General features: G+C 37.5%; 1 protein-coding gene across 1 annotated transcript in view; it reads left to right on the forward strand.

Annotated features, from left to right (window-relative positions):
* The window catches only part of LOC121421684 (low-density lipoprotein receptor-related protein 4-like), a 36,813-nt gene that overhangs the window by 15,564 nt on the left and 5,764 nt on the right, over positions 1-15,485 (forward strand). Inside the window, exons 16-32 of the mRNA XM_041616461.1 lie at positions 1,013-1,200; positions 2,530-2,731; positions 3,527-3,716; positions 4,417-4,548; positions 5,460-5,597; positions 5,814-6,072; positions 7,134-7,296; positions 7,581-7,806; positions 8,170-8,295; positions 8,841-9,018; positions 9,926-10,144; positions 10,676-10,922; positions 11,443-11,587; positions 12,632-12,745; positions 13,389-13,614; positions 14,224-14,385; positions 14,999-15,134. Of these exons, the coding sequence (XP_041472395.1) occupies positions 1,013-1,200; positions 2,530-2,731; positions 3,527-3,716; positions 4,417-4,548; positions 5,460-5,597; positions 5,814-6,072; positions 7,134-7,296; positions 7,581-7,806; positions 8,170-8,295; positions 8,841-9,018; positions 9,926-10,144; positions 10,676-10,922; positions 11,443-11,587; positions 12,632-12,745; positions 13,389-13,614; positions 14,224-14,385; positions 14,999-15,134 (3,051 nt within the window). The remainder of the gene's footprint in view (positions 1-1,012; positions 1,201-2,529; positions 2,732-3,526; positions 3,717-4,416; positions 4,549-5,459; positions 5,598-5,813; positions 6,073-7,133; positions 7,297-7,580; positions 7,807-8,169; positions 8,296-8,840; positions 9,019-9,925; positions 10,145-10,675; positions 10,923-11,442; positions 11,588-12,631; positions 12,746-13,388; positions 13,615-14,223; positions 14,386-14,998; positions 15,135-15,485) is intronic.

Raw genomic sequence — 15,485 nt, forward strand, 5'->3', positions numbered from 1 at the left:
ATTGCATTTCAAGTATATGCCCATATATGGTAAGTCTATCAGTGTATGCACCTTGGCATGTGATGTGCTTGCAGTTTGATTCCCAGGATATGTGGAATTCTTTGGCATAATGTCAGAGTTTGCATACATGCACAGTGTTTTTTCCCGTTTATTTGCTTTATGTTATTTTTTATATTTCTTTTTTTTATACTTTTTCATTTCCTATCCACATTTGTTGTGCCTGTTTTCTTGCACGAGTGATGACACAGCTTAAATTTCATTATATATTTGGGATGATTTTGTGACTGATAAGGAATATCTTTTGTTAAAAGGAGCTACCGCACCTAAATTCTTTTGCCAGCATATGCAAACATACATGTAGCAAGCTTTTTAATCATTTATTCATATTTCTTGATCTTAAGAATTTGAATTGAAAAACAAATTTCTTGATATCAAGATTTTGAAGCATGGTAACATTAGCTTAGAATTCTTGATATGACTCAATGATAAAATAGCTTTATTGTCTTGCCATATGTATGGCAGCATACCCTGGCCAAAATATCTAGGTGCGGCATCCCTTCAGTATGAAAGTTAGAGCCTGATAAGTGATATATTAATCAATATCTTGTATGAATGCATAAGTGGTATCTTGCGCATGGTAGATTTATATATATATATTTCCATGTAAGTTTGATATTGTTGAATGATTACCAACGGCTGTCTTAAGTTGGATTGGATAATATTCCATATTGCCTTTTATTCAAAATGTGCATGAGTTTATTATGTGTTCTAGCCACATGTTCGTTCTATTGCACGAAACCGTTATGTTGTGAACAATGGGTTGAATTGAATACAGCCTCAACGAGAATTGATAGATAATATAATAGATAAATCAAGACATGCATGTCATAACACTTATCCTCCCCTTGTCCTAACACTTATCCTCCCTAACGAAGGCTTACAGACATTCTAAAGTGATAATTTAAGGTTTTATTTTACTAGACTGGTAAGCCTTGATCCTTTCTCAATACAGGTGATCCTATCCAACAACATGGACAGTCCTGCTGGCTTGGCCATAGATTGGATCACCAGTAAAATCTACTGGACTGAAGCCACTAATAACCGCATTGAGGTGGCTAACGTCGATGGTTCTATGAGATCGGTCTTGATCTGGGAGGACCTGGACAGGCCAAGGGATATCATCGTGGACCCAATCTCAAGGTAAGGCACATTACATTTTCATTATTGTCATTTGCATTTAGAAAAACCACTAAAAGTGCTATATTTTTCTATTACAAACAATATGTGCTTATTTTGCTGTTGACAGAGGATTGTTTATTTGTGTTTCAAAATTTCTGATCTGGGGGTTATTTACGTAATATTTTGCAAAATATAACCCACCGATTCTCAAAGTGGTCAAAGCCTAGCTAGGATATGTTGAAAAAAAATTAAAGTGATGCAAAGTTATAGCATTTCTATAGGATGAAGGTGGAAAGACTTATAGAACACTCAATTTTGTTATGAATTGCTTGTGGTCAAGTGGTCTTGAGCGCAGGTTAAAGTTCTACACTACACAATCTTAATGGTCTTGATGGCTATTATCACTGGTAATTTTTGTTCAATTAAGCATTGATAACAATGACGTTTATGGTGTTGAAATTAGACCAAACAATAAGAGTAAGAAACTTATAGGTTAAAGACAGAAGTTACATCAAATGAACGTTTCATGAGAAAGTCTTTTAAATCAAGGCTAATTGTCACTATACTATCATATATCTAGATCTGGTACATTAATGAAAGTTTATCTTTGTAAAATCATGAAATCTTAAAACCGATAATTCTGATGATCACTAACACAGAATAGCATATGTGGGATAGTGTATTAATATTGCTTGGAAAAATACCACACATTTTATGAAATTCTGTGTTTATTTTGTTCATTTCTCAGCAACAACGCATTTTGTTCCAGATCCATTTGGCACATATTTTTCATTTATATATACATACAAACACTTGGGTGGTAATTTTATTTGATTCTCTTTGAACTAATTTTGCGATCATTACAACAACCAGTGGGTGTTTCATAAAGCTGTTCGTAAGTTTAGAGCGACTTAGAAAACGACTGGTCATCCTTTCTTATGGTGAATGGTATATTCATTAGCGATTGTTTTGCGCGTAAGAAAGGATCGCGAGTCGTACTTACAGTGGCTCTTAACGAACAGCTTTATGAAACGGCCCCCTGGTATTTATCTTTATCATAATATATTCACTTGGTTTGGCAGATTTAATGGAGGCTTGGCATGATACAGAGCTACCAAGTCTCACGCATTATGCGTGAGACTCGAGCATTTTGGACTCTTGTTCATCCCCTCAAATCTCTGTCTCACGCAACTATCACAGCCTATCCCCATATACATTGTACACAATGTCTGCGATCTCACTCATATTCACAGAAAATCTCACGCATAGCTGGTCTTTGAATTTGGCATGTCTGATAATAACAAATTTGACTTGATCTTTTTTTCATTTTTTTATTACTTTTTTTTACAGCTTGATGTATTGGACGGATTGGGGATCCGACCCCAAGATTGAGCGCTCCAGTATGGACGGGTCTGAACGGCGGGTCCTGGTCTCCTACGGGCTGTTCTGGCCTAATGGGTTGGTCCTGGACCGGGATGAACAGAGGTTGTACTGGGCTGATGCTGGGACCAAGAGAATCGAGTTTACCAGTCTAGATGGAAGCTATAGAGAGGTGAGGAAATAAAATAGTCTGTTTAAAAATTAGAAGAAAAGGTTTGTTTTGATTTAAGTACATGTATCTAAAAAGCTATGAAAAGCTATAAGACAATATTTGAATAAATAAAATAATGAGAAAGAAGAACAGAAAAGAAGAAAAGGATAAAATATAGTTATAAACAGTATATGCACAGTAGGGGAAACCGGGGTTAGTTGGAACATGGGGTAAGTTGAAACATTGTAATTTTCTTTAACGCCTGTAGAGTAAATTTATGCAATTCTGCCCTCAGTTTATGGTTATTGATACTACAATTATTGTATTATTAATAGCAATAAATTGAGGGCAGTATTGCATAAATTTACTTTACAGGCGCTAAAGAAAATTACAATGTTTCAACTTACCCCATGTTCCAACTGACCCCGGTCTCCCCTACATTGAATATATATAAAGTGTAAGAAAGAAAAAATCAAATTTTAATTTCAAGCAGTAAATGAGGATCTTACTCCTTTGTAAAGGGGAGAAATTTCATTATTATTTGAATTCTATTTATTTACTTTATTTCTAGCAATAGGAATACTATAAACTACAAATACAAGAAAGTTGAAAGACGCATCGCCTGATGGCCAGGGCTAGCCAAAAGGAAATAAGTTCGTATTAAAGGCATGAGTTTACTTTATGTTATTCTAATATTCTCTGGCTAAATATCTTGATTTATGTATTTGTAAATTTTCTAAATGAAATACTCTTGTAAAGTGGGTATTGTAATAATAATCTCTCTTTTGCAATCAATTTTCTTGTTTTCTCCTTAAGATTCTTATCAGTCTGAATGTCCCTCACCCATTTGGCTTGGCCATTCACAATGACCAAATCTACTGGACGGATTGGGAGACAAAGAGTGTTGAAAGAGCCAATAAGATGACTGGTCTGAATAGGGAAACTGTCAGAGCCGGACTGGAGGACTTGATGGATATCAAAGTATTTCATCACAATCGACCAACAAGTAAGATATAATTTTGATCATTAAAACAGTCTGAAAATGATATCTGAATAAATAGCGACAAACTAAAGAGGAAAGTGTTGAATATTTCATCACAATGTAATGAATTATAATGAAGCTATTGCTATTTGGAGTTCAAATATATTTTGAATGTATTTGAAAGATTAATATATTTGAATGATTAATGTATTTTGAATGGTTAATATGTGCCATGAGAGAGGTTTGCCCTGTAATGTCAATGTGGATATGTACAAATGAATAATCCTTCATTTGTACGCATCCACACTGGCATTGCATGTTTCTTTGTCCTCCTCCATCCCTCTTCATCTTTGCACGTTCCTTTCTTGGAATGGTTTTATGGCACTTTATCTAAAAAACGTTTGAGAGACTTTTGACAAGGTACCTAAAAACATGCTTCTTTTGGAGCGTTGTGGCCCAGTGGATTAGTCTTCGGACTTTGAAACAGAGGGTCGTGGGCTTCGAATCCCAGCCATGGCTTAATTTCCTTCAGCAAGAAACTGATTCACAATGTTCTGCACTCAACCCAGGTAAGGTAAATGGGTACCGGTAGGAATTAATTCCTTAAGAAGCTGTGTGCGCTATGAAAGCCTAGCTTAGCTGGGTAATATAGGAGCACCTAACGAGGTGGATATGTGTGCAATATAAATATCCTATATTTTACCCGATCATCTATTCCACCTAGGAACCGGTCCATGTGACGTCAACAACGGCGGGTGCAGCCATCTTTGTCTTCTCTCTTCATCACCAGAAGGGTTCACCTGCGCCTGCCCTACCGGTATCATGCTTGGGGATGATGGCTTCACCTGTAACCAAGGTATCCATATCAACACCCTTTTCTTTTGCATTTCAGTGTTTTTGATACCATACTTTGGTCGCGCATGATGAAAAAATCCTTTTCCAAAATTTGTTGGGAATCAGTCCTTGGGGGCCTTAGATATGACCTCATGAATACATAATTAGCCTCATTGAAATCAATGTATTATTGGCCTAGTTCCTAACATTTAGTATAATAATACATTGACTTAAATGGGGCTATTTATATATTCATGAGGTAATTTCTTGGGGGCCCCATGGACCGATACCCACCAATGTTGGGTTGTGGTTTTTTTATCATTCTCTGTGAAAATGACACCCTGGGGCTTGGTGACACGACCAAATGTCTTGCGACATTTGCTCGCGGTCTTAATATCTAAGAGGGTATATAGTTTTAGAGTTAGGATTGTTATAGAGCTTTTGGTTCTGAAGAATGTAAAGATAAGGATTAGGGTTTATTTAGTTTTGGAGGTCATGTTTTCGGTTTGGCTTAATGTGCGGATTTTCCATCGGAGCAATTGTCGCCAGAGCAAATGTCAAGGAGCCCTTTCAAATTATAATGCCCCACCAGCCACTAGGCAATTATCACATTCAACTTTCATTGTCTTTTTTCTTTATCTTTTCATAGAAATGTTGGTATTTCATTCCCTGTGCTATCCTTTCAGTCTGTCACACATACATATACACCGCTAGCCTCAGCTAGTGCCTCTCTCACAAGCCTTGGATATTTTTTCTACCTTTAAAAAATTCTTATAAGTGGTTAAGTGTTAAAATAATCCTTTAGAAAAATGGCCAGCTCTTGAAGCAATGAAATGTCAGGCCTGCTTTAGACTCCAAGAAAGGATATTTTCACTTAAAGCCCTCAATCTATTAATCAATAAAGTTACATTATTATTTTCATTTTTCTTTCAGATCTTGATAAGTTCTTGGTATTTGCTCATAAGACCGATGTCCGAATAGTCTCCCTTGAAACTCAGTATGCTGTTGATGTGGTTTCACCGATTGACGAAATTACAAACGCAGTAGCAGTTGATGTTGACACAGTCCAACGTAAGTCTATTTCCTTTATACTGTCTAGTTATACAAGCAGTTATGATAAATACATGTAGTAATGATAATTCTTTTTTACCTAGGGTAACCAATTCATCTGCGAGCTGTTCTTCCAGCGGGCCCTGCAGAACATAACATATTATTATAATGTGTTGTATTTGACTTGTAAAGAAATTTTGTTATAACTCAAAGCAACACGTATTGTCTTGATCACAGGCAAGCTGTACTGGGCAGATAAGATCACCCACACAATCATGCGGTCAAGCTTGAATGGCTCGGACGTTGAAACGGTCCTGGACACCTGCTTGGACACGGTGGAAGGTATCACCGTGGATAGCGGCGGTCAGAAACTTTACTGGACAGACGCAGGCAGGAAGAGGATAGAGGTAGCTGATGTGAACGGATCAAACAGGAAAGTCCTGGTGTGGAGGGATCTGGAAGAACCACGAGGGATTGCTCTGCATACTAAGAGAAGGTACAGAAAAAGAAAGGAAGAGGGATAAAGAGAGGGGTAATGAAAGAGAGAGAGAAAAAAATACACAGAGGGGGATGCGAGAGGGGAAAGGGGAATGAAATAGATACATGTAGGAGAGAGGGACTTCTTGCAATCAGATGCAAGGATTTGCAGGAGTGTATGACATCTGCTGGTGAAATCAAGAACAAAGTTAGACATGGAATGCTCCCCTGATCAAAAAGAAACAATTACTGGCTGTCTTGCAATTTACACACCTCCACCCCCTCCCTATTTCTCCTTTTAGGGTTTATCTCTTTTTAGGATGTTTCCCTTTGTTTCAGGGACAGTATTTCCCTTTTGAGGGTATTCTTGGTACATGTAATCATGTTTAAACCGTACAGGTACAGTGTTTTCATTAAGATACTTGCAGTCTCTCTTCTTTCTGAAAATTTGTAAGAGAACATGTGCTGAAAAAAATTATGTTAACCACTCCAAGTGCAGTATTAAGATACTTGCAGTCTCTCTTCTTTCTGAAAATTTGTAAGAGAACATGTGCTTAAAAAAATTATGTTAACCACTACAAGTGCAGTATTAAGATACTTGCAGTCTCTCTTCTTTCTGAAAATTTGTAAGGGAACATGTGCTTAAAAAAATTATGTTAACCACTACAAGTGCAGTATTAAGATACTTGCAGTCTCTCTTCTTTCTGAAAATTTGTAAGAGAACATGTGCTGAAAAAAATTATGTTAACCACTCCAAGTGCAGTATTAAGATCTTTGCAGTTTCTCTTCTTTCTGAAAATTTGTAAGAGAACATGTGCTGAAAAAAATTATGTTAACCACTCCAAGTGCAGTATGAGAAGCCGTTCCTGTATAGAATCTTAAACTATACACACTCTAAATTGGCAATGCAATGGAAATGGAAATGACAAAATCACTGTTTATATATGCAACTGGCAACTTTTTGTTGTAATATTATCATTGATGTTATATTATAATTCATTTTTTCAATTTATGAAAATGAATAGAAAATTAATGATTATAGATTAATCAAAGCCAGTTATTGTCTGTTGTCCATGTCAGATTAATGTTCTGGTCAGATTGGGGATCACGACCTCGCATTGAACGGTCCGCCATGGATGGCACTAGAAGACAAGCAATCGTCACTTCCAACTTAGAATGGCCCAATGGAGTCTGCGTCGATCAGACTATTGATAGGATATTCTGGGTTGATGCCAGGACTGAGGTGAGGATTTTGTAATGTCGATGATGATGATGATAATGATGATGATGTTGATCGATCATGATCATGAAGATGATGATGTTGATAATGCTACTTATGGTGATGATGATAGTGATGATGATGGTGATGATTATGAGGATGTTGATGATGACCATGGTAGTGATGATGATGAGGAGGAGGATGATGAGGATGATGATGGTGGTGATGTTGATGATGGGGATAATCATGGTGATGATGATGATGATGAGGATAATGATGATGATAATCCATATTGCTTTACCTTACAGCGTGTGGAATCCTGCGCTCTGGACGGCAGCTCACGGAGGCTCCTCGTCTACGATGGCGTCAGTCACCCGTACGGTCTCACCGTCCTGGACGACTATATCTACTGGACAGACTGGGATACCGGTGCTATTCATCGAGCCGAAAAGCAGGATGGGGGCGGGGCCATCGACATCTTGGGAAACTTCGATAGTTTGATGGACATCAAAGCTGTCAATATGCAGGACAAAGGTAAGTTATTTCATGCTGACAAATTAATCCAATGTACAGAAGAATTGAAAAATCAATGAGACAAAACATGAGCGCACAGCACGGGATTAAAGCATGTGCATGTGGCTGGGGTCCATTGCAGAAAGAGTTGCGTTTAAACGCAAGTCGAAAAATCAATGAGCAAACATGCATTGTATATGTTGACTTTGCTGGCTTTCCGTAGTTGTGATTGATTGGATCAATCGCAACTCTTTGTAAGACGTACGGGCCCCAGATCTAGATCTTCAATGATGTGAATACAATTAACCTAATGAAATCATTGTTAGCTGCAATGACAGGTACTTATCTTTAACCAATGTTATCAATCGCTTGTTCTTGGTTCAGGGGAGAACGTTTGTGGGTCTGATAACGGTGGATGCAGTCATCTCTGTCTACCGAACCCTCAGGGTTACTCGTGTGCCTGTCCAACTGGTATCATCATAAACCAAGACAACAGGACGTGTCCTGATGGTAAGTAGATGTTGAAGTAGAATGTTGGTGATGATGATGGTGGAGGTAGTGTTATAGTGGTGACGATGATGATTGTGGTGATGATGATGATGGCGATGGTGATGATGATGATGATGGCGATGGTGATGATGGTGATGATGGTGATGATGATGATGATGATGATGATGATGATGATTGTGATGATGATGATGATGATGATGATAATGCTGGTGATGATGATGATGATGGTGGTGATGATAATGATGATAATGGTGGTGATGATGATGATGGTGTTGTAGATAATAATGATCTGCATAGTAACTAATTTTCTTTTGGATGATTACCATGACAATGGTGATAATATACACAATGATGATGATGATAATATGTATGATTGATACCAATGACCATGAAGGTGATCATAAAGATAAATGCTAATATGCTGCACTGTTAACCCAATCATCTTATTGGGACAATGCAATATGAGCATACCTGTAATATATCATTAATTTATCTTGATAACATTACCATCCATTCCTTTCTCATTCTCTCTTCCATCCGAACAGTCCCCTCCACGTTCCTCCTGTTTGCCAACAGTCGCAGCATCCGACGTATCTCCATGGATACACCCGACCACACCGACGTTTCCCTTCCGTTTGAGAATCTTGGCAATGCTGTAGCTTTGGACTTTGATAGCATCGACAGGAAGATCTACTTCACCGACGTCCTCTCAGATATTATTGGGTAAGAATTCATGTATAAAATAATAATCATTATATATGGTAGTCATATTGGACACATCTCCACCTTGTTGGGTGCTCAAGACACGCCTATAGTACCCCGGCTAAGCTAGTCTACCGATTCTGTTGGTCAGTGCTTTCTGATACTCTCAATGATTCATTTACTAAAGCAAATTATAATTCTCATTATTTATTCTGAATAAGAGTGCATATTAATTATATTACAAATATTCAAAGTACTACACTTAAACTTGTTGTCACAACCACTCTGTAGAGGTCATCAAGATTGTCTCCCATTTGAAAGAAAGTATATTATAGAAGCTATTAATGAGGGCACCTGTCCCCACGAGCCACCTTTTCTGTTTCACTTGAGTGGCCCTAATAGACAGGTTGGTCTTTATGCAGAACTATTTACAAATCTCGTCATCCTCTGGGAGCCTAGACAAGGCACAGCAAGAAGAGAGAGATGTCAGACCACTTATATTGGTGTTCTGAAAAAAGACTCAGTCCTTGATAGCATTAATGGACTGAGGACAGCCATGCTGGATAGAAAGGCCTTGCTTCTATGTTCATGGAACCCAATGTTGTTGTTGTTGCCTCGTTAATTTGCTTTCCTTTTATTCCAAAACAGAATAATTTCTTTGTTGAATCTATATCAGTTTGAAAAAAAGTAAAGGAAAGAGAGGAAAGAAAAGTTCTTAGGAAATCGTGCAAGACCACCTCTCCTGCCCTGTATTAGGACGTTATCCTGACAAGCCCACTCGTCATAATCTAAAGCCATTCCATGCCCTCATATTGACTTTATTCTTCTGTATTTGGGAAATATAATCATTAATAAAATACACCCGTAATTCATTTGAAATCCAATCCCTGATAACATATTTCCAATTTCACTACCTTTCCAATTCCAGCCGAGCCGATTACGACGGTCGGAACATGGAGGTGATTGTTTCCGAAGGCCTGGAGACCACCGATGGTATCGCTGTGGATTGGATTGGTAGGAACATGTTCTGGACCGATGCAGGTTATAATCACATTGCAGTGGCCAGACTGGATGGGAGCTCGCGTAAGGTAGTGGTGTCGTCAGGTCTGCATGAACCAAGGGCTATAGCTCTCTTTCCTTCTAGTGGGTGAGTTATCAAGGCTTGTATTAACCCTTTGTGCACTCGTGCAATTCAATTTAACAATTGTAATAATTAGTTTTCTCACATACATATTAGAGAAGCTTATAAATTACAATAGCTCTTGGATAATATCTAAACAATCAGAAGTAACACTGGTGCAGTATGGAAATCTTGAATTAAAGAAAATAACATGGAAACAATTGTCATTATCCCCCAAAATTAATTCAGCATGCAAAGAGTTAGGTGCCGATTATCCAGTTGCCTATTCAAGGTCACACAATATTACCTCAGTTTTTCTCCAGCTTTTGCTGCAATCGCTATTACTAACTTCATAAATGTTTTTGGATGAATGAATGTCAGATGCATGTTGCGTTGTTGCCTTGTTATGGGATATGCAGTCCCTTAGATTTTAGGAAAGACACTTTTGGAATTTGTTATTTCAACCTTACCCTGGTAGTTCATTTTTACAAACAACTCCTGTGGAGACTGTATGTAAGATGTATATGAACTTTCATCTTTTTGATTGTTTTGCATTAGGTATATGTTTTGGAGTGACTGGGGAAACCATCCGAAGATAGAGAGGGCGCACTTCGATGGCACCGGACGACGCACCCTGATAAACACGGATCTTGGCTGGCCTAACGGTCTCACCATCGACTACGCCATGCGCAGGCTCTACTGGGTGGACGCCTATCTGGATAAGATCGAGACAGCGGATTTCAGCGGGAAGTTTAGAGTCGTTTTGACCAGCAATGTGACTACCCACTCCTTTGGTTTGACCATGGTGAGGAAGCAACATTGATGACAGATTTAGCCAATACTCGGCGATATCAAGTATAGTTAGCAAAAACTTTTTCCAAGTACCCTGTGAAGGGTCACACCTGCGTAGAAATCCTCTTAGTTGTTGAACTGCCAACTGTAAACATCAATCCTTGATTGTTCAAACAATTAAAAAATTTAGTACAACTAGAGAATCAATTAAATTGGCACTTTCATAACCAGTTGAGCTAGGCGGCTGTAAATGGTACTGTTGATCAACTGCTGCAATAACTGCTACCGGAAGTGCATGTCCCAACATAATTTCCCTGGATTTTGATATCAATACATGATATCGCTGAGTTTCTTCAATATGAGCATAAGTTTTCTAGCAAAATCTATCTAAGCTTTCAGAAAGAAAATAATCATATGAATTTTTCTCTTTCAGTTTCATTTTTGTTTTTACTGTTTCTAGTTTGAACAATATTCTATAGAAATCTCTGCAAAGTCTTAGAAAGGAAATAACCGTAAGAACTTTCCTCTTTCAGTTTGGATCACGTCTTTTCTGGACCGACTGGCAGACCAATACAATTGAGACTGTGGAGAAGACTACAGGCAGAGATGTGGTCACATTCCAGAACAATCTTGATTCCCTAATGCACATCCAAATGGTCTCTCCTCTCAGGCAGACTGGTAAACATACAATTCTTATATATTTATTTGTTGTCTTAAAAAGACCGGGCTACTTGATGCCAAACAAGATTGAGATGTTGGCTGCTAAACCACGCTGACACAGTAATCGTCACAAATATTTCCTCTTATACATACCTTACAAAACTTATAATTTTAATTTCTCAGAAAAATCTCGGAACAAATTAATTATGTGAATTCAAGCATAAAAATCAAGGCTTGCTCTGATTAACTTGATGAAACCCCTTAAATACTGATTTTGGTTTACAGACTCTGTTGTATTCTGATCAAATGTACTTTTAAAAAAATCTGTACGTAAGTTTATGTGTTTTATCGCCTTTTAAATCTATTATGTATTTCCTTTTTTTCATTACGTTTTGTTTTGTATTGATTTTTTTTATTGTAAGGTAATACTATCTAATAAGTATGATTCTAGGTATAGTGTTGTGTTGGGGTTCTTATACACAGTTATTGGAGATTATAAATAAGTTGATGATGATGATGATGATGATAACAAATAATACAGGAACATGAGTAAGTCTGATGGTGACTATACTCTCTAAACTCCAATCTCTAATCTATCAGTATGCTGGAACATTCTATAAAGTAATCTGTAATCTTCTGCATTCTCTGATGAAGTAGTCTCTAACAATCTCTAACAATCTGATTTGGGTTCAGAAGTGAACCCCTTTTATATTGGTCTGGTCTAGACTCTTTACGATCAAACAGGTGTTGGTCAACCTTGGACGCTTGACCAAAACAATCTGTACGTCATAACTTTACTCTGAATTGGGGGAGTTGACCTTTTAGGGAGAACATGAAATGTAGTGAATAAGAAACCCATAAAATGTGTGTGCGTCAGAAGTTTAGCTGGAAGAAGAATGAGTAATACTTTCTAATGAAAGTTGGAGCTGGTATACTTCCTGTAGAAGTATTGATTAAATATTGATTATGTATAGATATAATATTGAATATGTGAGATATGTCTTATCATCACATAACAATAGATTATTCTCTGATGTGTATTACTTATATACTACCATACAGGTACAAACCCATGTGGGGTGGATAACGGTGGCTGTAGTCATCTTTGTCTAGCCAGACCCCAGGGCTATGTGTGTGCTTGCCCTGATGAACCAGATGGAAGGACATGTTCACTGAGTAAGTAGGAACATTATTTAGGATCATAATGATGATGATTGTGATGATGATGATGATGTTGGTGATATGGTGGTGATGATGATAATGATGATGGTTATGATGATGATGGTGATGATGATGATGGTGGTGGTGATGATGATGATGGTGGTGGTGGTGGTGATGATGATGATGGTGATGATGATGATGGTGATGATGATGATGGTGATGGTGATGATGGTGATGATGGTGATGATGATGATGATGGTGATGATGATGATGATGATGGCGATGATGATGGCGATGGTGCATTGAGTAGAAACATTGTTCAGGATGATGATGATGGTGGGGATGTATGATGACTACGGTGATGATGATGATGATGATGATGTAGATAATAATGATCTGCAAAGTAAACAAGTTTCTGTTGGAAACCTATCACAGTTTACAGTTTTAAAGACTTCATTTATTACATCTCCACTCTGCCAGTCCTAATTTGCATTTTTTCTCAATCTTGTCCAAACCAAAAAGTGGTCTATATGAACAAAACATCTTCAGAAATTGTGCACAATAATTTCATATTCTGAAAGGAATGCAGTAATCTCATACTTATAAATATGTTTTGGCTTGCTAATTAACATTGGGATTTAATTTTACCTCTGCATAGCACCTGGAGCCATTGATGTCAACGAGACTCCCAAACCATCGCCCAGTAGTACTACCACCAAGCATCAACCTGGCCCCGTCATCACCCAGCCACCCAGGCCAGGGGGTACTGACAAGCCCCCCAAAGGACCGGTAGAGATCACCCTTGATCCTGGTAATGGTGACCCGTGGAAGATCCTCACTACTGTTAAACCTACGAAGACCAATCTTCTTGGTGCTCCTCATGGGTAAGATATGAATTCATAAATTTTCATCTGTTTATGTGATCTTCCCTTTTTTTATAGCATTTTTGAGCTTAATTTCAAGGTCACAATTGCGGTCTCCTGAGTTCATTAATTACATATATTTTAAAAGAAAAAATATTATACTTGACACCATTGTTTTGCGTACCTTATAATTCATGACTATATTTGGTCAAATTGCAGATTATTTATGTATATTGTATATTTTAAGGTATTTTGTGCATGTATTGTATTATTCCAATGCTGAAATAAAAGCAAAAGAAAAAAAATGAATGTGCCATAATAATATTTTTTATCAATAATTAGATTGTCATTTTTTAATGTTATTATACCATTGTATAGTTTGTGTTCGATTATTTGATTTGTAATCAAAGTCTGCGCTACTGGTCTATGCATGTTTCAAAATATAATCATCTTAAAAAACCCATGAATCATGATTTTCATTGGTGATTGTTATAAGCTACTGAAAATCCTGGTATCTGATTGGCTGGTAAGGTGTAATACAAGTGTATATGACGGTGTTATTTTCCTATTCTGGTATTTTATTGTATGTTGATACTTATTTCAATTTCTGCCTTCTTCCTCCAATAACAGATGTTCTGAAGAAGAAGAGGCGCTGGGACTTTGTGACAACGGGGTCCAGGCTTCGAATAAGAATGGTTATCGTATTTTGTATACCTACATCGTAGTGGGTGTTTTAGCTTTTCTCATCGTTGCTGTGTTACTCATGCTGGTCATATTGTGGAGGAGAAGCAGGTAAGGATGATGGTGGTGATGATGATGGTGGTGAGAATGATGATGATGATGATGATGATGGTGATGATGGTGATAATGATGATGATGATGATGATGGTGATGAGGATGATGATGATGATGATGATGACGATGGTGATGATGATGATGATGATGATGATGGTGATGATGGTGATGATGGTGATGATGGTGATGTTGGTGATGATGGTGATGAGGATAATGATGATGGTGATGAGGATGATGATGGTGATGATGACGATGACGGTGATGATGATGATAATGATGATGGTGATGATGGTGATGATGGTGATGAGGATGATGATGATGATGATGATGATGATGATGGTGATGATGATGATGATGATGGTGATGATGATGATGATGATGATGATGGTGATGATGATGATGATGATGGTGATGATGATGATGATGATGGTGATGGTTGCAGTAATGATGATGGTGATGAAGAAGAGGATGATGATGATGTTAATGATTACGATGACAGTGATGATTATGATTATGATAAATATCACGCATTATCATTTCATACTATATCACTATTTCCAGTCTTCAATTCTTATTCGCTCCTCCATTTTACCTATCACTTGACTTTCAGGAGAAGAAGGCGGCGATGTCGTCTCGACAGTCGCAGCAATTTCTACAATCCTCGTTACAATCACATGACCAATGAGGTTATGATTGAACCACGGATTACGAGGGCGTGGATATCATACTCTACACCAGTGAGCAGGGTAGGATATTATTTTATATTAATTTTTTGTCAAAATAGCCTCAGCCTATTCACTGGAAATAAAAGACATGTACTCTATCTGAGCTCAATATATACAAGCAGTAACTACTACTGCGGGTATCAGAAGAAAACAAAAGGAAAACCAAGTTAAAAATCTTTTCCTGAAAAAAAAATATATACCAGTGACATTTTGGGGGCTGTTTCTTTCATTGGAAGGGCTACTTTTTAGGGGGAAAAAGTAATTGTGCAGTAAGGGCAAATATCATTATTATGCCATAGTTGGATAATTGACTTTCTAAATAATCATGAATATTGATTGTGACAGATCTTGCATGCTTTGGGGCAACCATTC

Source organism: Lytechinus variegatus, chromosome 9, assembly GCF_018143015.1.
Source record: "Lytechinus variegatus isolate NC3 chromosome 9, Lvar_3.0, whole genome shotgun sequence".
Taxonomy (NCBI): Eukaryota; Metazoa; Echinodermata; class Echinoidea; order Temnopleuroida; family Toxopneustidae; genus Lytechinus; species Lytechinus variegatus.